General features: G+C 45.1%; 1 protein-coding gene across 1 annotated transcript in view; it reads left to right on the forward strand.

Annotated features, from left to right (window-relative positions):
• The window catches only part of GRIN2B (glutamate ionotropic receptor NMDA type subunit 2B), a gene marked incomplete at both ends in the record, with an annotated part of 168,464 nt that overhangs the window by 122,750 nt on the left and 20,507 nt on the right, over positions 1-25,207 (forward strand). The window contains 5 exons of the mRNA XM_082070538.1: positions 15,072-15,280; positions 15,591-15,762; positions 16,434-16,587; positions 18,147-18,272; positions 21,186-21,415. Of these exons, the coding sequence (XP_081926664.1) occupies positions 15,072-15,280; positions 15,591-15,762; positions 16,434-16,587; positions 18,147-18,272; positions 21,186-21,415 (891 nt within the window). The remainder of the gene's footprint in view (positions 1-15,071; positions 15,281-15,590; positions 15,763-16,433; positions 16,588-18,146; positions 18,273-21,185; positions 21,416-25,207) is intronic.

Raw genomic sequence — 25,207 nt, forward strand, 5'->3', positions numbered from 1 at the left:
AGAGCCAGCTCTGTTCAGTTGTGGAATTTACTTTCTTTTGACCCATAGGACAACAGTATTTTTACAGACCTGCCATCCAGAAAATGCTGCAGAAAGATTTATAAAAGGCAGGAATGGTCTGAGATGCTGCATGCAAGGACAGGCTACCATGAGTTGAAGGACAGGCTGTATGTCTTTGGGAAGACGAGTATCCTGAGGTTTGCAAACACACTTGAATTTGTCCATTGATTGAAGTGTTAACAATGTCTTTGTAGATAGCACATAGGAAACTCTGGAATCTTTTTTCTGTTGTGATTGATATTGCTTGAACTTTAATCATATGCAAGAGGCAGCTCAGCTTGTTGAATTCATTAATTGCTAAGGCGTAACATATTCACTTAATTGGATTCTCTGCTAGATAGAGATGTATTTATATGTATTTGTATATGTGCTTAGTGTATATATTTAGCTCCGCAAAGACTGATATTAGTGGAACGTTAAGGTTGCCTGGTGAAATAATCAGCAGACTGGAAGGGATAACATTCAGTTGTAAGCACGATCTTTTGTGTTGCAAGAAGAGTAAGGCCTGGCTTACTGAATATTCTTGGCACAGCAGAAAAGAAGGCAGGGCTAAATTTGCACTGAGGCCAGCCTCAGGCTGGCCATGGGGCTGCTCTGCACCTGGAAGGCCACCCCACCACAGTGTCTGACTTGTCACTGAGGACTGGTGATCAGCTGGTCCTTCTCCAAGGCTGTTTTTCCTGTCCAGGTCTCAGAGGCTCCCTCCATTTCCTTGTGCAAGACAGAAACACCTTGGTGATCCATGGCTCTCAGCCTCAGCTGGGGAAGATCCTTGGAGAAGGGTTCCAAGGAGGGCAGGACAGAAGAAGTGATCCTGTCCTCTGAGGGGGTTGCAGCCTCCCACCCACGTCTCACCTGTGTGTGTGGAGATGTACTGAATAGGGTCCTGGGGCGGCAGAAAGGCTGCCTCAGAGCCACAGGAGAGATCTGTAGCCTGGGGCCTCAGCTGGTTGAGCTTTATGTTGAGTGTGGGAGGTGAGATGGGTCTGCTTCTTGGGTCTGGAAGGGGCAGGGCTGAACACCACTGTGCCAGCTTGAGCATCGCTGTGCTCCCTCTTCCAGGAAAGGTATCTGCAGAGAGCCAGGAAAGACAGCCTGGTCACTTATGCCACTTCAGCTTCCAGAGCAGCTGGAGAGGACCCAAGAACGTGCTCTCAAGCTTTAGGTAATCTCCTGATCCCAAACTACTCCTTAGCGGGTACCATATAAAATCCCACTGTTCCTTTTACAGCTGTTGATCCACATGCCTGACCTGCTGTACCGCCACTCTGTCATTAATCAGCTTAATTTCCACTGCTGACTGCCGGTGCACTTGGCTGCTCTGCAGTAACCATCACCCTTCTGTAGCAAAGGTTCTTCCTCTGGTGTGCGGCATGAGGGTGTTGTAGGTGGAGGCCTGAGCTGCACAATTTCCTCTGGGGTGGATGAGCTGAGGCATCTCCTTACTATACTGACTTTTGTCATGATTCCCAGCTGTTAGGTCTGTGTTCATCTCCTTTGCAATGTGGGATGGAATATTAAGAGCCTTTTATAGAGGGAAAACTGAGTTTCATAAAGGTTCAATGACTTGCTTAAGGTCACAGAGTAAGCACAGGACAAGATTACGGCCAGCACTTGGGTCCCTTAACTCCTGGGCATTTGGGAAGAAAGCATCTGCTCTCTGCACAGCTGCTGCAGCTGCACAGGGCAAGTTTGCACTGTGAAACCCAGCCACACATTGCCTGTGCTGGCATAAGCTTGCAATGGTAAATCCACACCATGCAGAGCAGCACCGCAGGGATGCAGCAGCATAGTGTGGTGCAAGGCAGCTGCATGAGCCTGGCAAGCTGCCTCGGCTCTCAGCTTAGCCCTGCTGGGCTAATGTGTCTAGACGGCATCTGGACCATAACTGGCTTGGTGTCCCCATGCCATCTACCCTCACCCTCGTGCTTCTACTCAGACAAGCTTGGTCCTGTCCATACCTGCTGTGCAGACCAGCCCTCTCTCTCTCTTAGCCTGTTATAAGCACATTGCTGTAACTTGAGAAACCTGCCTGCAGAGTAATCTGCCTGATCAGTGCCTTCCTCTCCTCTCACCTTTTGGGCACCATGACCATGATGGCACCATGATGGGCCTTCCAGCTTCACCCTTTTCCACCTCTCTCTGATGCTCCCTTCCAATTTGGCTTCTACTTTCTTTGGCTCGTTCAACTCCTTGTCAAGGTCAACGCTGCTTCTTTCGTCATAAAATGGGATTGCATAATTTCTACATTGGTTGATTGCTTTGCTGTCCATTGCCATTTCTTTATTCCTCTTTCCTCTGCCAGTACTTGGTGATTCATGGGTAGCTCTTTCTCCATCTTCGCTGATACTTTCTTGGCCTGTTAATAGGTTTTGTAAGAGCTCGTGCACATTCAAGCTGTATAAGCAATTACATACAGAAAATAAAAGAACAGTGATTTCGTTTTTAGCTTGTGAAGTCAAGCTAGGAAATGCCAGTCTTGTTTCCTAGGATGCTTTAATTCTGCTTCTCCAAGTTTCTTTGCAGTACAAGGATTGAGGCAAGAACCCCATGGAGAGAGTTGCATGCACTCATTAATTAAAACTTGAATGAAAATGTCCACACACAAATGCGACGGAAGAAAGACTGGAAAGGAAACCATAAACCTGTCATTCCTAATATTTAAACCTAAATAAAGTTCCTTTAGTGTAGTGGGGAAACCCAAAATTTTTTAGGTAAAAATGTATTGTTCATTCTGATGCATGCTGGGCCTTCAACACTGAGTCTGACTTCTCAACCCAGTGACTAACTTGTACTTGTTCCACAGACAGTCTTGACAGCTCAAACTTGTTTGCCTTTCTTCTGCATCCTAAGTGGTGGAGTGCAAGTGACCTTTTCACAGTGGGGCACTTTGAAAAGATAGAGGAGAACCTGGATGGTTTGTCCACATTTTGTGGGTGGGCTGATCAGGCTTTTGCCTTTCCCTTGTGCTGCCAAAGCACAGGTGTTACTGGTGAGGATGTTCCCACCGATTTACTGGGTTGGTGGGCTTAGCCCTTAAAATGTTTGTGCTCAGATGCTGTTTGGGCTGTTTGCCAGGATTTCTGTGAGAAAGTGACAGAAAAGAAATGGTGATTATTCAACAGTTTATAATGCAGTTAAAAGTGAATGAAATTTGGTGGGCCAAAGTAAAAATCATGTCCTTAGCCTCAGGGTTTTTCCCTGCTGACTTTAAAATGCCCATTGCAAAACATGGAGATGCTGGCTTTTCTCAGGAAACAAGCCTGAAGACTCTTGCAATGGGAAGTGTCAGAGAACCTAATTACAGGCTTACTATTATACTTTCACCCCTTATAACAGAGGTAACTACAAAGTACATACACATTTAAATATGCATATACAGTCATCCACCTAATTCCAGACTGCAAGAAGTCATTCTGCATGTGGACTTAAATGTGCCACAATGACCTCCTGCAACCTCCTGAGAGCCTTAGCTTCATCTTATGTCTCCAAGACTGCCTCTGTCATGCTTGTTCTCCTGCTTTTAGGCTCTAGAAAGGGCATGGTGCAAGAACTGCTTTGTGTTGACGTGTTTAGGCACAAAATGACAGACAAATATTTGAAAAATAGGTGCCCCTGAGGCTGATCAGGGTTGAGAGAAGGGAAGGATTTTATCTCCCTAAGGCTATGCCCCCAAGAAATCAGTTCTTAGCTTAACTCTTCTTTGGTAGCTGGGTTCGGCAAATACATGGCTTCCTTTCTCTCTTCCCAAATCACTGATTTCAAGGTTACTTCTCTCTCTACCCATACTCAGGTCTGATTTTACTCCTTTTGGACAGAGATGACTTGCAGCCCAGATGGCCTCAGCTGGGCCCTTGGCAGTTCTGCCTGGACTCCAAGCCCAGATCAGCTTAGGATAACTGCTGCTGGGGGTACCTCTGTGTCTGTGTGTGTGTCTGCACCTGTGTATGGGATGGGAAAGGAGCAAAATCTTTGGCAGAGCTGCTCCCTGCTGCTCACAGAGTGCTCATTGGCTCCAGCCAGCATGGCAATAATGCATATGTGTGCAGTGAAACAGCCGTCCTGCTGGTGGGCTCCATCCAAGGGTCGAGTCTTCTCTGTAGGGCATAGGCAGAGCTGGCAGGTCTTGTCTAACGCTCTGCCCAACCACGGCAGAGTGCCATGGTTTTCAAGCAAAGTCCAGCACTTGAATGTAGTGTTGGGTCAGGTGCGGTCCTGCAGCTTGTGGGCTCAGAGAGAGGCTGAAGCATGAGGTCCTAAGGCAGAAATCTCTGGCTCCCCAACCCACACCAGCTCATGAGAGCCCATAGCTGGCCTGGAACCCTCTCCTGTGTGATGGATTGGTCTGCAGCAGCACAGACAGAAGTACCCTTGCAATGGTCACTGCTGGTGGAGACATGCAGTTCTGACACTGCTGTGGTGTGGGCCAGCACTTCGTTTCAGAACAGAAGTGAAGCTGTAGTTTGGACACTGTTGGGATGGGAAAAACCATCCAGTCCAACTCTAAGTCAGTGGGATCTGAGACGGGGGAAATCACACCGTGAGTTACTCCTCCATCCCTGTGGGTTTCTCTGCTACTTGCACTGGTCTCACTCCTGTGGCTGGTCCCAGCACAGGGTAGCAGACTGAAGACATGATGCAGGCAGTGGTGAAGAGACAGGTCTGTGCAGTGTGGTCCATGTCCACGGGTACACACTGGTGATGGGGGCCACAACAGTGCTTGGGCAGGAGGTGGGGTGCTGATGAACCAGTGCATGAAGGACCATCATCTCTTTCTGCTCACACAGGTGAGGTGGGGGGTTGTCTGCTGCCTCTGCTTCTTCCCATCCCCATCTTCTGTCTCTTGTGTTTATTGGCAAACACCTGAGTGAATAAAAGAAAGGGAGCAGAAACTGAGTCAGGGCATGAGGTTATCTTCATGGCTTCTCTGTAGAGACAGACAAGGGAGACTGTGGATAAGAAAAGGTGAAAGAATGACAGAGAGCACCCCCCCTAACCATGCACAGGGCAGAGGGAAAGCAGAAAGGGTGTCCCTGGTTGCCCCTATCCCACAGCTTTGCTTACCATCTGGCCCCTTTGCAAAGCCGAGTGAAGAGACCTGGCATAGAACCAGGGTGCAGAGCAGAGCTGGTGTTTCTACTCAGTTTGGAGATCCGCTGACAACTGTTCCGCCTGGAGAAGAGAAGGCCGAGAGGGGATCTTATTTATGCTTATAAATATCTCAGGGCTTGGTGTCAAGGGGATGGGACCAGACTCTTTTCAGTTGTGCCCAGTGATAGGATGGGGGGGCAATGGGCACAGACTGAAGCATTGAAGATCCATCTGAATATGAGGAGAAACTTCTTTACTTTGAGGGTGACAGAGCACTGGAACAGGCTGCCCAGAGAGGTTGTGGAGTCTCCTTCTCTGGAGGCATTCAAAATCCACCTGGACACATTCCTGTGCGATCTGCTCTAGGTGAACCTGCTTTAGCAGGAGGGTTGGACTAGATGATCTCCAGAGGTCTTTTCCAACCCCTATCCTTCTGTGATTCTGTGTACTTGGAGCTGTGGCTTGCTTGGCTGCCCCCAGGCCACCCCTGTGCAGTGGATGGGGCCCCTGCTGTGAGCCAGGTTGTGGACACTACACCATGCAGAGATGCACTCTGAAGGTGTGGAAGTTGTGGGTCTGACTGTGGCTATGCTGGTGTGAATCCAGGGCCAGGATCCAGACAAAAGGTGTGCGGAGAGCAGGCACAGCATTTGCAATCACCTGCCCACAGCTCTTGGCAGTAAGAGGGGAAAGGAAGAGGAGCGTGCACCTCTGTAACTGCCTTCCCTGAAATCTTGCCTCCAACATGTGCAGCAATTCTTTCAGGGGAGGCATTTTCCTCCCTTTTTCAACAACCAGAGAAGAGCTGAACACGCTGTGTCTCTGCAGAGGAGCATGTGGCCGTGCCTGCCTGTGCCTCTCTCGGCTGGCATGTCTCTGCACAAGGGCAATGCGTGGCTGCTGTGCACAGGAGAGGGGTATAGGCTGGTGTGTTCAGGATTGGGAGGTGTTTCACCCACTGTGACATACTCTGGTGAAAGTTAAAGGATCTCTCTGATATTCTCAAAGATGCTGTTCAAAGCAGCATCTTTGGTCTTGCTTGCACAGCTCAGAAGACAGTGAGGTTTAGGCAACACACTCCCTGCCCCTTCATGTTGTTTCCTCTCCAAACCCTGCTGGGGCCTGTTTCAACATATAGCTTTTATCAGCATAAGGAAATGTTTTTGGTCTTCCTCTGGATCTGCATTTTCAAACATTCCTTCAGCCTCAGGTCCCAAGAGATGCTGGGAGACATATTTACTCTGTGTAAAGAGTAGGTGCCACTGCACAGGGGAGCACACATCAGGGTTTCGTACACTGCTGTACAGGACCCGATTACCAGCTGAAGCTCTAAATCATCTCCCAGAGTGGTGTGAATTGGCAAGCCCATCCCTCCCCCTGTGTAACATGTTTTAAGTGGAAAAGAAAAAGTCTGAGTGAAAGAAATGAAAGCTCAGCAAAATGCAAACCCAAGCCCAGCACTGAACAGCGAAAGCCAAGGGGAAAAATCATTAGATAGGGCATTACATGCATGGACACGTACTGGATGCAGATACACACCTGCACAATGCGGATGCATTCCTAGAGACTGCAAAATGCTTTCATAAAGCATTTAGATGCTTATGTAGGCATATAAAAATATATTTTTCTTTAAACCTTTGTGATTACTGGACCCTGTATGACACAAAACATGCAACCTTACCCGTACCCCCGCTACATTTTCGCCTGCCTCATGGTTCTGCAGAGGACGGCAGTGGAGATGCTCAAGGTGAAACCTTGTTTCACCTTAAATAAGCACAGATAGGGGCAGTATAAGCTCCTTCATTTTAGATTTTATTTCTCAGACCAGAATCAGAATAGGCTGCTCTTGCTGGAGTTTAGGACATTGTATTAAGCTCCCTCTCCTCACATAGAATCATTTCAGAGGGACATAATGGCTCTAAGTATGCAACTTTATTGAAATAAGAGCCTGAGTCAGGTGCTGTCACTGCCTGTTAGCTGGAGGTGGGTTGTGTTGGATGGTACAGTCGGTCTACAGTGTTTGCTAATATATAACATTTTTTCTAATTCTTTTTCCAAACTCCTAACACCTGATTTGCACCCCCCACTAGAATCTTTGGCTTTGCTGAGTTACGTCCTACAGCCTACTCAGATCACAGCCCACGCTACCATGAACAGTTTCCTCAAACCTCTCCTCTCATGTCTCCTAATTATGCCTGTGCTGATTGCAGCCTGCATTTCCATAAATCACGGTTATGTGTACAGCAGGTAGCACTGAGGACCTTGAACAAATATGTCCCCCTGGAAGCCATGCTGCTCCTGCACGAGACAGCCATGCTTGGATGGACCGCCTCCTGGGCTACCAAGTTAACACTACCAACAAGAACAACATCCTCTCCCAGAGGGAGCTATGAGGTGATCCTGGCTGGTTTTATGCCTGTAGTGATCTCTTGGTACCTTTTGGTTTGGAGGAATGATTTACCAAGGCAACCACTTTGTCATTCTCACAGCTCTGACCTTTCTGTGACACCAGTAAAGCTCCATAGTTCACTGACTTTGCAGAAGTTGGAAGCACTCAAAGTATATCTCATTAACCTTCTCAGGCTAATCATGGCAGGGGACAGGACCTCAGCAATTGCAAAAAGCATATAAATGCACCAGGAAAGAAATATTTCAGCAAAAATGGCAAGAGCTGTATAAGTACCAGACCTCAATGAGCTGAGGGACCATGTTTCTGCAAAGAGCTTTTATTCCCAGAATGAGTTGTAAAGCAAGAGCAAGTACTTCACCCTGTCTGTATTCTAAGCCAAGCCTCTCTCTGGCATATGCTAGGTGCTGTATAAATATAGAAGGAAGAAAATGCCACCATCTCCTGCAGCCTACGTGCTTAATTGAAAGACTGTTAGAGGCAATTCCTGCTTTTGCAGGTGCAGTGAAGAAAGCAGCCTTCCCCAGGTGGTTGTGGAAGGTGAACTTGAGGTTGAGGAATGAGTGTTGTTTCTGTGTTAATTAATTTTGCATGTGGAGCATTCACAACCATTTCTTGTCTACTTTGGCTGATGTGGCTAATTAATCACCTTAAGTGTCTGTAAACAGGAGATTTTTGCTCTCTGTGGCATCTTTTCCCCACCTGCTGTAGACCAACCTATGTGAGGATACAGACCTGTAGCATCACAGGAATTATACATTTGGTAATGGCTGTGATGTCAGCACTGTGAGTATGAGACTCATGACTTAAACAGCTTGGTGAAGTCTAAGAGGAATGTTCTATTCTCAGGGCACTGGAGAAGGTTTTGCTGCTGAATGCTGTTTTGCTGAGTGTGAGCCTAGGAGGTGGTTGTGGTTTAACCCCAGCCAGCAACTAAGCACCACACAGCTGCTCTCTCTCACCCTCCCAGTGGAACAAGGGAGAGAATCAGAAGAGTAAAACAGAGAAAATTCATGTGCTGAGATACAGTTTAACAGGTAAAGCAAAATCCATGCATGCAAACAAAGCAAAATAAGGAATTCATTCATTATTTCCCATCAGCAGGCAGGTATTCAGCTATCCATCACATATAATGGTTACTTGGGAAAACAAACACCATAACTCTGAAGGTTCCCTCACTTCCTCCATCTTCCCCCAGATTTATATGCTGAACATGATGTCATATGTTATGGAATATTCCTTTGGTCAGTTGGGGTCAGCTGTCCCAGATGTGTCCCTTCCCAGCTTATTGTGCACCCCCAGCCTGCTCGCTGATGGTGTGAGAAGGCAAAAAGGCCTTGACTCTGTGTAAGCGCTGCTCAGCAGTCACTAAAACATCCCTGTGTTATCAGCACTGTTCGCAGCACAAATACAAAACACAGCCACATACTGGCTACTATGAAGAACATTAACTCTATCCCAGCCAAAACCAGCACAGAGATGGAAATACCAATAACAAGAGTCTTTCTGTTCATGTGGGTTAGCTGTGGGACAGAGATATAAAGATTAAGACTGAGTTTTGACACCTGCAGGCTGAAAAGTCCAAGAGAAAAGATTTTCCACAGAAGAATTCCTCCTCTTGCTTCTGCTTACTTAAGAGCACTTGACTGGAAAGGCTCATCTGGTCCCATCCCATGCTGCGCTAGGCAGCAACATCATAAGCCCTGTACAAACCAGTTGTGCTTCTTCTCAACCCCATTTTAGTTGTTTTCACAACCTCTTTTGGGCAGCTGTTCCATAACTTCCCTCCTCTGGCAGTTAAAATCCATCTTATTTTCAAGACAAATTTCCTCACAACCAATTGTTCTTGTACCAACCTTGTTGTTCTTCTTAAAAAACCCTTTTCTTCCTCCCTTGTGTATCTGTCCCCCCTTTATTTATACAGAACAGTCAAATCCCCTCTTGGCTTTCCTTTATCTAGGTTAAACAAGCTTTTTAATCGCCTCCTTTAAGGCAGGCTCTCCATTCCCCTAATCACTCAATCCAAGGTTATTTCTGATAACTAGCTTTTCTGTAGGGTTCCTCACTGCTTTGCCCAAACTGAGTGTAAAACAGCACGACCTATTGCCTATTGAGTAATTTTGGGGTGACAAAATGTGCCAGCTATCAGATCCATAAAAAAAGACTTCAGGGTGCTGCTGTTAAAATTTGCATATGTTCTCCACCTTATCTCTACAAAACTAAAGTCTCCTATAATGACTTAGTTCCTGATATAATTTCTCCTCAATAGCAGTAATGCCATCTCTATCCATACTGAAAATCAAGCCCGTGGAGCTACAGTAGATCTCTGTAGTTCTGTCCTGGTGGAATATCTTGCACCAGCCTTCCATCATTCCCAAACTCCTTTCCATTCTTTCCTTCTCATTCCCAAACAATTCCACTTTATTTATGCATGATTGATTTCTTCATAGTCTACTGCATCATTAATATCACAACAGCATCCTCTACGTTTACTTTTACTTTTATATACCTTGAGGAGCGCATACTTCCATTGGCAGCATCACAGTTATAACTGCTCTTTCTATGGTGTCTCTGCTATTCCTACAGTAGCCCTTTTCAGGTCCTGCCCAGTTGTTCTGGTTTTCCCATGTCCTCATTCAGGATCTGTACAAATCGTACTGACAAGACTCTTATTTCTCCCTGGACTCTCCCTGCTTCCCAGAGGGGTTAGGTATGCTTTTCCATCAGTTATATTACCAATAACACTGCTATTTTCTGCCTACTGCCCAACATTCTACCTTTACTTTTTCTATATTTGATCTTCCCTTTTTCATGTATTAAAATCAGGTGTAAAAGTTACGTAAGTTTTTTTCCAGTTAACTATCTGACAGCAAAGATAAAAGGCAGGAAGTTTTCATATTTACACCATTAACAGATACAAGCTGTATATGTTCCCTCATCTAGCTCTAAATGCGTGTCTCTGTTTTGTTTCCACACTATTTGCAAGCCTCATGGCCTTTTCTGTATTTATTTACCCAATGCACCCCAGAGATGAAAACATACCATTATCTCCATTTTACATAACATGGAGTAGAGGCACAAGGCTGCAGATCAGATTCCAGAGGTCCTTGGTGCAAGAGGGAATTTCTGCCTTTTGTAAATGGTGAGACTGGGTGCTGGTCATTTGATCAGGTGGTTGCTTTTGCCAATGTAGCATATAAGATATCCACTGAATGAGACTGCCAGCTCCTTCGTGTTATAAATATCTTACTGACCTGATAACACCAAAAAGAGCACATGTAGAAGAATAAGGAAATATACTCTCCTGGTATAAATTGCAGCAAGAAGATCTGGGTTAGACATCAAGGAAAAAAAAACTTTTTAATGGGAAGAATAGTTAAGCACTGGAATAGACTGCCCATGGAGACCATGGGCTCTCTGTCAGTGTAAGGACAGGTGAGACAAACATCTGCCACAAATGGCTGTTACAAGCCTTAGCTGCCCTTGGGAGGAGAGAAAAGCCTTTGCTGAGGATTAGTTTCAGGGAACTAATATGATACACCTCTCATTAGAGGTGAGCATTAACATACTGCAGAACACTTACTCTGGCTGCATTATACCATGGTTAAGGCAATTTTTAGCCTGCTGGAAGGCTTTTGGAAGGCTCTCATTTATTTTAGCCTTGCATATGCAATCTTACTGTTTGTATGCATGGGATAACTTATATATTAGGTAAACCAATAGTATATATGATTAACTTTTTGTTCTACAAAAGCTTTCACTTTCTTTCTTTGCAAATGTATTGGACTTCTACTTTCAACAGATTGTTATCCAAAGTAGGCTCTTATATTTAAGGTGAAAGCTGCTCTCCTCCCTCAACATCTCCAAATTCATCCCCAAACTGAAGAGACTTTCCTTTCTTGAGAAGATCAGATGTGGCACAGATAGAACAAGGGAAAGTTGAGGTGAAATTGCGGCTCCTAGGAACCCTGCCCTAGCATACAGGAATGTATCTAAGGACCGGAGAATATGATTAGAAAGGGGGTTATATAGATCCATAGCATCCTTACTTTTGCTGATTCTGTGACTCTCCAGGGCTCATGGTGGGAGTTTGGATGACTAGACTCTGATCAGAGAATGCCCAGTGGGTCTTGAAACTGCAGAGTGACAAATACGTAGGATGCCTGGGATGGTTTATTTTTCTTCTTTTTACTGAGGCAAGCACTGAGCAGAACCTAAATAATAACAGTTCACAAACTGTTAATACCAAATACCCTGAGACTTCAGAAGTGCCTTACTCTGCTCTGCACAGCTTGGCAGGTTATATCCTTTAAGAGTAGGCATCATTACGTGGACAAATCTGTGACATTTAATTCCGTTGTGGCTAACCTTTGTCCCTACAGTGAATTGCTTCTTCCCTCTCATGGCAGATTATCCAGCATAGGATGCACATTTATATTTTCTTTCTCTTGCATTGTCTCCATCCTCTGCACATGTGGTGTTTCTTATCCTTACTGTCCTTGCTCACATGCTGCCTAAGCCTGCTCTTCTTTAACCGCATGCATACACATTTGACCCTTGCATGCATGAGCATGTGAAGAAGTCTTCTTTCTCTTAATTTGCAAAGCTTTTCTGACTTTACATATTCATATCACTACATGTCTGCAGGTATATGACATGCCTGATTGTTCTGGTTAGCAATGAAACATAATATTTGCATGTATTCTTGAGACACTCCTTAGTTAATTTGAAAATTTAGGTCAGAACATTCTGTTACATCCCATTTTTCCTCCTTTTTGGACAATAAATAATTTAGAATTATTATTGTAATAAGGAAGTGATGTGTGCTACTGTATTTACAGGTTAGGTGCTTCAGTGCACAGGAGGTTGTGGCAAGACTGTCATAGTTATCCTAATTTCATAATATTGTCCGTGTAGTACAAGACTGTGAAACGTGCCTGGCACACAGCCTTATGAACTCCCCTTTCTGTCCCAGAGAACTTCTGGGTAATTACGAGTTGATCTGATCTAATTTATCACTTACAGGTTTATATCACGCCTGTTACTGTGATATCTAAGTGCTGCTGAGATAATGCAAGATGTCTCTTTCATCAACCACTTATTTCTATGATAAGTTAATGTTACTGAGCCAAAGTCTTGGCTGTTCTGTGCAGCATCTTAATCACTGGTCCCTATTGAGCCCCGTGTGTGCAGTTATTCTGCTTGTCTGGTGGCTTCACTCAACTGATTTTGGGGATTTGAGCTCAGTTACTGGAGGGCTAAAGTTGCACTGTAGAAATCTCTGGCTCAGATGATGATAAATTGACCTGCTTGGTCAATGAGTGGGAAGTTCAGAGCTGATCAGACCCTGGATGAGCATATGATTATATGATCTTTATTCCCTCAGAAATGCACTCTCCACATCCAGGCTTAGATATTAGTATGAGTACAGACCATCTGCTGCCCTAGGACAACACTATCTGTAGACAAAAGGGGCCACCAGTTCCTGGGGCTCCCAGTCTGCCAGCTTTCACCTGGCTCAAAGTGTATTTAAAAACTAAACCAAGTCCTCTCTGCCCACTCAAGTAACAGAAAAAACCAACCAACCAAACAAACAAAAAAAAAAAGAGGAAGAAAAAAAGAAGAAAAATAACTATGTACCTTGCTGGTCCAAGCAGTGTGACTCCATGTGTGGAGGGAACATTAGGGCCAAGCTCTCCTTGGCATTTTTTGGGAACTGCTGGTCATAAGGGCCTTTGGGAAATAAGATCAGCTGCCTGGCTAGTTCACTCCCTTCTTACAAAACCCACTGTCTTGCTGTCACTGGGGTGCCTTGTTCATGCTGCAGGGATGGACGGGGAGGCTGCTGTCTCTGGGTGATTTCTTCTGCCTTTTTTCTCCCTTCACAAGCCCCCAGAGTGGATTTTTCTTTCATGGCCAGATAAAGCATTTGTTTGTTTGTTTTGAAGGTGACAAGTGTTTTATGTGAATTCTAGCTGCTCTCAAATGCCAAACCGCAGCTGGGCTTTGAGTTTCACAGAATAACTGCTGACACCTAATGAGCCTCTAATAAGTGCTTCTCTCTCCCGTCCTGTCATTTAAATAAATAAATGAGTGAAATTTGGAGGTGGTGGGAGGGGTGTTGTATTGCAGTGGAATGAAGCTTTTCTGTTTACCCACCAAGCAGGTACACTGCTAGGAGCAGTCGTGCAAGCTTCCCACACACCCACACTGCCTCTGCCATCAAATCAACATGTCTCAACCCTGGCCTGGAAGGCTTTTCTTTGAGGATCATGCAGGAAAGTTCCTTCTAAAGCCCAGTTAGTTTCTTGCCCTCTCAGCTTCAGCTGCCAGCCAAGGTGCTAATTAGTGTCAACTGTGATGGGGAGATTGAGAACAAAAGACAAGACTTTGATAGTTGAAAGCGTAGTTGATGTTCAGCTTTTTCTTTTAGCAGAATTTTTGCAAGGAATAGTCTACCATGGGCAGTGGGTATGCTACATATATCTACATCGTCTCTTCAAGGACAGGAGTGGCTTCAGAACAACCTTGTTTGTGGCAGTAGATATAAGGCAACTGTGTCCCACTCCTCTTTTCTGACAGCTGAACATATGATCTCTGTTGGCTTAGGAAATGGAAAATGAAAAGATCTAAAATTGCAATATATCCTTATGGAAAAATAGCAAGATTAAGAAATCATAGATGCTCTTTGATTTTATTTTTCGTGTGTCAGGAAGCCAGAGCAACTCCTTGTTTCCAGCTAAGGTATGTAACCAAGTCACTGTGAAAGGACAAAAGCAGGTATTTCAGTAAGGTCTTAGCAGGGGATAGCAAGAACTACTGTTAGCAAGCATCTCTATGTTCTTCTTCTGTGAAGACACTCTTGAAAATGCAGAACATCTCCCTCTTCCATTGCCTGTCTCTTAGAAGAACTCAGCCCTGACTAGGAATGGGTAACCTTTTGCCAGCAGGAGCTATTTCTGGACAAAATCAAGCTTGGCTAAAATGAATGTTTGATGAATTTCACTGAAAATGAATGAAGACAAAATTTTTAAAAATAAATAAGTCACATTTTGGCTTTTCAAGTTGTGTTTAAATTTCTCTGTTTAAAAATGTCATGTGTTTCAGATTTGTACATATTTCTCCTCTTAGCAGGAAAAAAAATTGTGGCTAGTAGGCTGAAGTCAACAATTCAGGAGACAATAAACTCTGTTCCTGTTGTTTGGTTGAGAAAATTGAAAGACATCATGTCTGTTTGACCATGCTGGGGGTATCCCCTGCTTATCCACTCACTGTCCCAGAGGGTGAGACCATCACCGAGATGAGACAACCCAGACGTCTTTCTAGTTCTCCACTTCCCCCTCGTTTGAACCTACTTACTCAGAACCTTCTCCTTACAAATGTCCTCATCTTATGTAAGCTATGAACCTGGGTACTTCAGAGTGGTCCTCCTGAGTAGGCCTGTGGGAACTGTAGTTGATGTAGAGGGATGGGGCAGCTAGAAGCCTGTCTTCTGTGGTTTGTGTCTTCACAGGTGGGGAAATGGAAGGAAAAAAAGTTGCAGATGAAGTATTATGTGTGGCCCCGCTTTGAGCTGTATCCCGACTCTGAGGAACGCGAGGACGATCACCTGAGTATTGTGACCTTGGAAGAGGCACCGTTCGTCATTGTGGAGAATGTGGACCCCTTAAGTGGCACCTGCATGAGGAACACGGTCCCTTGCCAAAAACGCATAGTGACTGAGTATGCACCCCTGGGTTTTTCTCCTCCTATTGGGCTCTCACTTCTCAGCAGAATGTAGAGTCTGTTGGGGCAATGCCATCATACCCTGATAACACTTCTTAGAAAAGTCACCTCTGTTTGCCCAGCATGTCCATTCGTGACTGTCCCCTTTGGGCAGATCATCATAGTGTGTCCCTTTACCCTCCAGCACAGATAACACAAGCGAAATTCTCCACATTATATTGTGAGAGGGGGAGTGCATACTGACAACAGAAGGGAATTAAGAGAGTTTTCACCAGTCTTTTAACCCGTTATTGTTGTCACGGTACAGGAACAAAACCGATGAGGAGCCAGATTACATGAAGAAATGTTGCAAGGGATTCTGCATTGACATCCTCAAGAAAATATCGAAGTCTGTAAAGTTCACCTATGACCTCTACTTGGTGACTAATGGCAAACATGGGAAAAAAATCAATGGGACGTGGAATGGAATGATTGGAGAGGTCAGCAGCAAAGGGAGGGCATGGTGGGCTTCATCCCTGGGCTGGGTGACATGGGTCAGGTCTAGTCTCCCATCATTATATGGTCCACTTCCAGGGCAGGGACACAGGTGACTCTACTGAAATGACTGGCCGGGATTCCTTCTGGGCAGCAGGTGCATTAATCTGCTTTGGCACTCTGACCAAGACTACCTTTCCTGCTTGATGATTAGTTATTATTCTCTATAGTGTCACAAATTTGGCCTTTACAGTCAAAGAAAGAGGGTGATATCCATGCACCAGAGAGGCTACAACCTAGATTACGCTTAGATCATATATAAGGTGCATAAAGAATGAAATAAGACTTTGCAGTGTTAGAGGGAGGAGAAAGCAAGGACAGAAAAATGAGATAAGACGTCTTCTTGGTGGATGATGTGTTTATCCTAAGACCTCTGCGGATTTATTTTTTATACACATAGCAGTTTTGAGGGGAAGATTAATGTCTATAAATTTCCTGAAAGAAGAAGGTGCCCTGATGAAAGATTAGAAAGGAGAGATGATAGAAACAATATAGGGAATGGGATCACAGGAGTAAAAAGGTTGTGTAAAAAGGCAGGAAGGTGAGAAGGGGCTTGCTTGTGGTGCTTGAGAGGTGCCTCGGGTCTGTGTTAGATCTCTTCTTTTCCTTCCCCCAGGTTGTCACCAAACGGGCTTATATGGCTGTGGGATCTCTCACCATTAATGAGGAGCGTTCAGAAGTGGTGGATTTCTCTGTGCCCTTCATTGAGACGGGAATCAGCGTCATGGTGTCACGTAGCAATGGAACTGTCTCACCTTCTGCCTTCTTAGGTATAATTTTAGTCTTAAAATTAAAACTTCACCCAGTGTTCATCAAAAATTAGGTGAAGGTTGCTTGTGTTTCTTAGCCTGAAAGTCCATTTTTGGGAGTACCTGTGGGACAGGCATATAAAAATAAACTGTGATGTTTTAGTTCTAAATCCCAAGCAAGCAAAATCCAGGCAAATGCAAACAGGCACTGCCTAGGAGTTCCAAGGCATTTCTCAGCAATTATATGCCTAATCCAAACAAGAATGGACTCACTCAGAGTTGTCACCTACTCTGCAGCATGTAGTTTCCCAGTGACTCAACTAATAGCACATTCAAGGAGTGTAGGTGAGAAGAAAATTGATTCAAACCTTATAGCTGGTATGCCATAGCACTTAATGATAACAATTAACAATAAATTGTTGCACTTTGAGAGACATTATTTGTAAAGAAGGTATTAACTTGACCTTCCCTTGACAGGACAACTGGTAGAAGTTAGAGATCTAATAGAGCTTTTCAAGAAGAGTTGAGCCATCAGTTCTGTGCTGACACTGTGTCCTCCAGTACAGTGATTTCTAATGTCCTTTGGTGGCGGAAGGTGATCAGGGAATGTCAAAAAGATACTGTATTTCCCCAAGAAATACATTCCTTCCTAATATCTACTATTTGGCTTTATAAAATGTTTTATGATGCAGCAAACACAGTATATGAGTTTTATAATTACTGTCTGCTCTCTGCCAGCATTGTGAGAACATTTACAAACAGAAATAGCTTTAACTGGGTAAAGAAATTTTCCCAAACTCTTTAAGCAGGAGTTTCATGACTACTCACTCTTCAGGAATTTTTGCCTTAGCCAAGTCCACCAATACTGCTGGGTATGTAAAAGCAACAATAAAGTTAACTCCAAAATTTTAAATTGTAATTTAGCTGAGGTTACAATATTTGCTATAGTGTGGAGCAAAGTTCTAAGTTTCTTTGAAACTGTCCTGTCTTAGCTCAGTCCCGTCTATCTGTTCAGGCTTGGAGAAGGAGAAAACCTGGCAGAGATCAAATACTTGCAGAGTATGAATGCTAACGTGTCTGGAATGAGGCAGCGTTCTCATTGCTACAGAAATGGAATAGCAGCAAAAACTGCTATCATTATGGCTGAAGCTCAGAAATTTGGAGATGCTCTTTGGCTCAATAGCATCTTGAAAGTTGGATGCTTGTCTGAAACTCTGCCAGTTCTTGATTTTCCCCCCTCTCTCCAGATGGTGCTGGAGGACTTCCTGGGAACAATCTTTTATCAATGCATGTTATTTTATCAATGCATGCCACAATGGCTGCATGTAGTTCCAGATGGAGCCATGTGTCACAAATATAACACTAAGAAGGAATGCAGTCATTACAGAGACAGAAACTATGCTTCTCCCAATTCAATAAGTTTTTCAGACTCAGGTGGAAGACTTTGTTGTAACTTCTGTTTTTCTCTGGCCCAGTTTTTTCCACATTCTCACTGGGGTGGTCTGAAGAGCAAAGGAGGTGGAGGAATGGGGTGAGGTGGTGTATCAGGTCTTTCACTGTGTTTTTTTCTTCCTCTCCAGAGCCTTTCAGTGCTGATGTATGGGTGATGATGTTTGTGATGCTGCTTATCATCTCTGCGGTGGCCGTCTTCGTCTTTGAGTACTTCAGCCCTGTGGGCTATAATCGGTGCCTTGCTGATGGCAGAGGTAAGGGGAGTCTCTCCTAGCCATGATCCACTCTCACTTCCAATCCCAGTTCCTTTGTCAGGGTATTTCCTTTGCCTTGAACACAATATGGTTCTAGCCCTCTCTGAGCTCTGCTAAAGAATAAAGAGGGCAGGGACAGAGGCAGAAAAAAGGCTCTGAAAAGAGCAGATGTGTATAATGGATAATTTGCTTGGCTCAGGAGACGGAGCCGTGTCGCCTTTCATCTCTAAAGCATGCACCGGCTCCAACTTGTTTCTCATTGAGGGAAAATGGGTCCTGGTAGCCAGTGCTGGCAGTGCCTATGGTGCGGTGCTCTCTGAGGCAATCAGAGGGCTCAGTGCTGTCAATCCATCCTTTAGTGCTACATCTCCATGAAGAGCAAGCCACTCTGCATCCTCCCAGCATAGTGCTACGTTCTCCAGACTCCACATCTGTCACCTGGGCATGTCCCTCCTGCACCTCGTTCTCTGGCTTGCTAAGCCCAATGGAGAAAGTGGGAAGCTCATTTGCCTGGGATTATTTTGTGACTCATCTCTGTGGTTCTGATCTTCAGTAGACAGCCCAATGACTTAAAGAGGGGATGGACAGACAACCTAAGAGACAGCATTTTTTTTTTTCTTCCCTATTGGCATGAAGAGAATGCTCAAGTTGAGCCTTCTGTCATCTCCGTATCTTCACCCCCGATGAATCAGCTCTTCAAATATTTCTGGGTTCATCGGTCCATTCAGAACAGTGTGAAAGAGACAGTTATTGGAAAAGGCACTAATTTGCTCCCCAGTCAAGTGCTTTGAGTGAATTTATGCCATCAGATTAGAGACGAGTGAAAAAAAAGTGTTAATGAGAATACAGGCAGAACCACATATATGGGGAAGTGAAATTATCTCTTAACATGGAGCTGTGGAGGGCCTTCATGGCAACTGACGGTAACCACATGGATCTATGGACACAAGTAAATACTGTTAAATCTGTGAGTCTCTTGAGAGATATTAATGCAGATGTGGAACTGGAAGCAATTCTTAGTACAGGTGTGCAGTTGTGCAGTTATTACGTTTGCTGAACTGCAGCTGCAAGTATCAATATTTCTGAGTAATTATGCAAAGTACTGCATGATCAGGCAGACATTATCCCTGACAGATGTAATGTGAAGGTGTAGAAATCTGCTGCAGAGACTGCAATACTTACTTGGTAATGAAAGCTGTGGCTGCATTTGAACTAGTCTCATGACAGTATACCTCTGCCTCCCACACCTGCATTTTCTCTTTACAGACACCAAGATTTTCCTTTTAGGGTCAGGTGGGCATGCCTTGATCTAGCCCCAAAGTGATGATGGGTTGTTATTGGCGCATTCAAAGTTAGAGAACTCAGAAGGATTCTGGCTCATTGGTTTGAATCAGAGGCTCCCATTTCTGTCTTGACTTGTGGCTGACAAAGTAAATGTGAAAGCACAGTGGAGAAGATGAAGTTTTTAGGAGAGAACTTCTCAAGATTTCCTCACACCTTACAGTTCCCACTGATGACATGCAGGCCTTGCACCTGTGTGTTTTAGGGCTCATTAAGTAGAGAGGAATATAAAGCTACCACTCCAGCACGTAAAAAGACAAAGACTGCCAAACCATGTTTCTGACTGCAGCTTTGTCTCCCTGGCATCTAGAGGCTCCAGTTTTGTGAGGTGATTATTCTGTTTTGAACTTGATGTGAAGTTCCCAGTGTAAAATGAGCTTCTTGCACTTTTCAGTTGTATTTAGAGTAACACAGTTAGTGCTTTCAGATGATCGATGCTATTCCCTGCTCATGGGTTTGGAGAGGAGCATAAAAACTTCCTTCCCTTTTGTTCCTCTGCTGGAGCCAACCTTAACCACAGGCAGCAGCACTAAGCACCAGTCAGCCTGCCCAAGGGAGGAGATAAAACATGAGATGCTAACCCAAAAGGTTGCAGAGCCAGACTGGCACCATTGGAAAAGTGACAGACCCTTGAGCCGTGCCAGAGGGCTCTCATCCTAAGAGGGTCTTCTCAGTATCTGAAGCAGGATCCTTGAAGTAATTGCATCTCAGTCTCTCTGACAGCTCCTCTTGTGCTCAAGTCGAGGAAATTTAGGTCTGGATTTCCATTAATGAAATCAGCATATGCCAGGGATATGAGACTGTTGGGAAACAGGCAGGATTTTGCAGGTTTTCAGGCTTCATGAGCACACTTGTCTTTTGGGGTATGAGTGAGCTTCCATGCTGAAAAGTGAAAAAGGGGCAAATAGCAGCTTTTAAAACACTAGATCTATTCCTAGACTGTCTGAGGCAGAGCTGCTGATTTTCCTGAGATAAACCAGAGTATATGTCACTGTTATGGAGAGAGGGAGCTGTGTTCTTCTCTGGCTTGTGTGTCTTCAACAGACTGGGTAATGAAAACCTCTTGCAGAGGTATTTGTAGAGCCCTGCTATTTCAGGTGGCGCTCTTCCTTGCACCCATATATAAGTATTGTGAAGGCCATGTTTTGCACAGGTGTATGCTAGGAGTTCAAGGACAGCATCACTATTGAATAGCTTGAAACAAGGACAGAATTTTTCTGAGCAAATTCTATTTCTGGTGACAACACTTGAACTGAAATTGAATGTTTGGGCTTTTAGATACTCCAATCAGATACCAAAAAATTAAAAGCCCTTGTGTAAGGTTTCGGTGGAAATCTTTGAGACAGAATAAATATGGAAGCCTGAGGATGTTTTTAAAAAAAATAATTTTCAGGGTCACACTTTGCTGAGATATGGTGCCATGAACATGGGGGAGTGCAGCAGAGGACATTCATTTCACATGTGGGAATGGATGCTGCTCTTAACTCTGAAGTCAAGATGTATATGTGAATAGAAATGCAGACCACTTACTCTGAGATGCTCACTGTGGGATCATTTTCTCAATCACTCCAGAGCCCGGAGGTCCCTCTTTCACCATTGGCAAAGCTATCTGGTTGCTGTGGGGGCTGGTCTTCAACAACTCTGTGCCAGTGCAGAATCCCAAGGGTACCACTAGCAAGATCATGGTGTCGGTGTGGGCCTTCTTCGCTGTCATCTTTCTGGCCAGCTACACTGCCAACCTGGCTGCCTTCATGATCCAAGAGGAATATGTGGACCAGGTGTCTGGCTTGAGCGACAAAAAGGTAATAGATCTACCCAAAGCAGTCTTTTCCACAGGAGAGGCTGCTCTACCCTCTCTTCTTTGCTTTTATGGGGAAAGTGTTCAGTTTTTTTCAGAGACACATCACAGCTTTAGTCCCTTGTTTAAATAGAACAATTGCTCTTCATTGGTATTCAGTTGCATTTTAACATGTTTTAAGCACTTCAGGAACGAATTAGAAACAGAACTGAACTGTGCTTGTTTGCATGATCCCAAAACACACCTTGATTGTCAGCAAGAACTGATTTAACAGATGTTTGGAGACAATGTGCATAATGACTGTAACCTGTTTTTTCAGGATGAAATAATTTGTCTGTGCAAGAATGCTGGGCACTGGGCTAGCAAACATGATTTTTTAGTTTCTTATGGTAACAAGTTCTGCCCATGGGGGTAAATCAGTGTGGCTTTGATGATTCACTATTGCTGGCATTTGAAGTTATACTGTCATTTTTTCGAGGCCTTTGGAAGCTTAGCACAAGAAATCTTTTCCTGTTCAGAGTGTGTTTCGCTACCTTGTTTACATGCACTGCATTTTGTCCTCGCAGAGCATTTGCTTTTGCTGGGCTCTGCGCACTGAGGATTTTGAGGAGATTGCTCATGCATGCAGGATAGCACTCTTTGGTTCATGAGGGTCTGAAGCACTGCACACAGCTTTATTTTTGTTTTGTGGTGAGATTACTCACAAGGAATTGAGTATTGTGAGACTTGATTGCCCATATTGAATTTGTTACTCAATCACTGGGGCTACTTAAGGGGTCATGCCATTATAGGGCAACCAAATAACAATAGGTCGTGCACGTTGCTATAGGGGGTAGCAGCAAGAAGAGGACTGCATGCATCAGTTTGCTACTGCTAGACTGGCTATAGTTACTGTCTCTTCGTGTCCCCTATGATAGTCTAGAAATAAATTGTGGCCAGGCCCCCTGTGCATACAGTGTCCCATGCAGCAGGCTGGAAGTTCTGTGGTGGATTAATTTTTAAGAGTTTTTTTTTTCCTTATGTTGATTTTTCCTGGAATGAAATATGACACAGAATAATACAATCCGTGCAGAAGTGCTCCTGTTACTTGTTTTAATTTCAACCTCAATTTGTTTCACGCTGTTTCTACATTTGCAGTGTGTTGTGTTGAGGAGGGGGCAGGGGGAAGGTGCTTTTCTGCTGGGTGGAGGTTTTTGCGGAGAATCCTTAAGAAGCTGTGGACTCCCTCAGACTGAAAGGTACCGTTCAAAACTAACCAGCCCTATCAGCCTTAACATTAGTTTGTCATCATTAGGTTTTCAACTGTCTGAGCTAAATGGGATAGTTCATACCCGCGATCTATTGTTTCAGGCTGTGCCCAGGCTTACAGAGAGAGCAACACTCTCATTCTCATGTTTTTCAAGATATTCTTCATACCTGCAGAGATATGTGCATGAAATATCAATTGAAAGCGGTAACTCCTGGAGCTTCACAGAGCCTTTGGATACAGGTCTCTGGGTATATTTTAGTCTGTTTCACTGTAGGGCTCCCTCTGTGTATTGGATTGAGGTCATTTTCTTCAACTTTTCTTTGCCAACATACCTGTGTTTGCTTTTGCTATCCTAAAGCATATGTGCTTTGTTTCTTGGGGAAGAGAAAGGCCACAGTACATACTCAGATCATTGCAGTATGCCTCAAACACAGCTGCAACAACAGCAAGTGCAACATTTGGATAAAATTACAATCTACCAAAGCATCTGGAATCAGATGAAAATTGGCTGGTAAACACTGAAGGCCAACTGCTGCCTCTAGAGAATAAAGGCAGGTGGGAATATCTCCATCCAAAAGATGTGAGTGGATGAGCTTGATCTACTAGGCTTGATCTACAGAGGGCCCTGCAGAGTTTGAGAGCAGCCATCCAGGTATCTGTCACACTACTTCAAGATGCCTTGATCTGGGAAAAATTCAGTCTCCTCAGTCTCTTCTTTTCCCTCTTCCAAAGCCCACATGCTGCTTGCATTTCACTCACCCCCCAGTGCAGTGCTTGACTGAGGTGCAGAGTGCAGCCACATGCAAGGGCAATCATCATAGAATCATAGAATGTCCTGGGTTGGAAGGGACCCACAAGGATCATTGAGCCCAACTCCTGTCCCTGAACAAGACAACCCCAAAATTCACACCGCGTGTCTGAGGGTGTTGTCTAAATGCTTCTTGAATATTGTCAGGCTTGGCAGCATGCTGTGCTCTTCCTCCCTTTTCCTGCCCTATTAATTAGCCAGTTCAGACTTTCGAAGGAGGCAGTCACTGACCAATGTCAGGTAGCCAAGAGGAATAACTATAGCATCCAGCCTCTTTTATCTCCAGTGTGTGATCTGGTGTCCACAGCAGAAGTGAGGCAGATCAGCCTCCCATCCTGCCACACCAGCTGGCAAGGGCAGCTGTGTCCAGCACAAGGAGTCAGCAGAAGATGTAATCCAAGCCGATAGGCAAAGAGCTGGTTATTTTAAGGGATATTGTTCCTACTTGTCTAGACCCAGATCTGCTTGCAAATGTCTTTGTGGCGTGACAGTACCTGGAGAAAGTGTCCCACTGGCACTGTACAGCAGCCAAAATGCCAGATGCACTCACAAAAGCTATTACTGTGCCTGGCTCGGAAATGCTTGTCAGGGTCAGGCTGGCTACATCCTGTGACAGCCACCCTGAGGGTCTCCTTGGACCCTCTTCCTTGGGCCTTGCCTGGGAAAGAGCTGCTCCAAGAGGTTGCCTACGGCTGCTGACCTGCTGCTTCCCCAGAAAATCAGGCTGAAACGCTCCAGCTAAGGACTTGGATGGTGCCTTGGCTGTGCCCCAGCATTTGCTTCCTAATGACATACAAGACAGTGACTAACGTCATGTCCCCGCTGTGCGGTGTGGATGCTTGAGCAGACCTGTCTGAGCTGGGCTAGAGAGGACACCTCTGTGCCAGGGTAGTGTGTTGGGCTGAGGGTGGCTGAAGGCTCTGTGGACTGAGCTTAGTGATCTCTGCTGCTCTGTCTCTGGCCCAAGTGATGCTCACCCTGCTGAGTGCCAACACTTTCTGCTCAGCTGACCCAAAACAGGTCAGAGCTGACCCAGGAATCCAGCTCACAATGTTAATGCTTCCATGTTAACCCTTGCAGCTGCTATATCATACATCAAGCTGCGGCCCTTAACACTGGCGCAGCCACAAGCAGATTGAGGGAGGAGAAACCTGCTCCTCCCCGAATGCAGCACCGGCCCGTGAGTCCTGTGGGCAAAGAGATGCTCTGACAGCATCTCCCTTCCATCTCTCTGCGCTCACGGCATGCCGAGCCACTCTCCTCCTGCACAGATGCCAAACCAGCACGCTCCGCCTCCCCAGGTCCACCTTGTGCTGTGGAGTGGTTGGATGTGGTCCTGGCAGGGGTAGAGCTATGCTGGATGGGTCAGCCGCCTGGCCCTGGAGCTCTGCCCCTCAGCGGCAGTGCTGGCAAGCCCAGCCAGAGCATCCCTGTGTGCACCGCCGGGCTGCATCCCTCCAGGGTCCACGTTGGGGGATGCTGTGGCCACGACCCCCTGCAAAAACCCTGCTGGTAATGATGGCCTGTCGCAGAATACTGCAGTCGGCTCCTGAGTCTGGATTGCATCTGACTGTAATCAGGAGATATAACCCAATTTCCAATAAGGGGAGAGCTTCAGACACATTAGAGAAACAAGTGCCTGCGGTATTTCAGTCTAACGAAGGCAATAAATACAGGGAAGATTATATAAAATGAACTAATGTGTGAAGTAATCTAATAGCTATACGTAATTTCCATTC

This window comes from Streptopelia decaocto, assembly GCF_964273445.1.
Source record: "Streptopelia decaocto genome assembly, chromosome: 1".
Lineage (NCBI taxonomy): Eukaryota > Metazoa > Chordata > Aves > Columbiformes > Columbidae > Streptopelia > Streptopelia decaocto.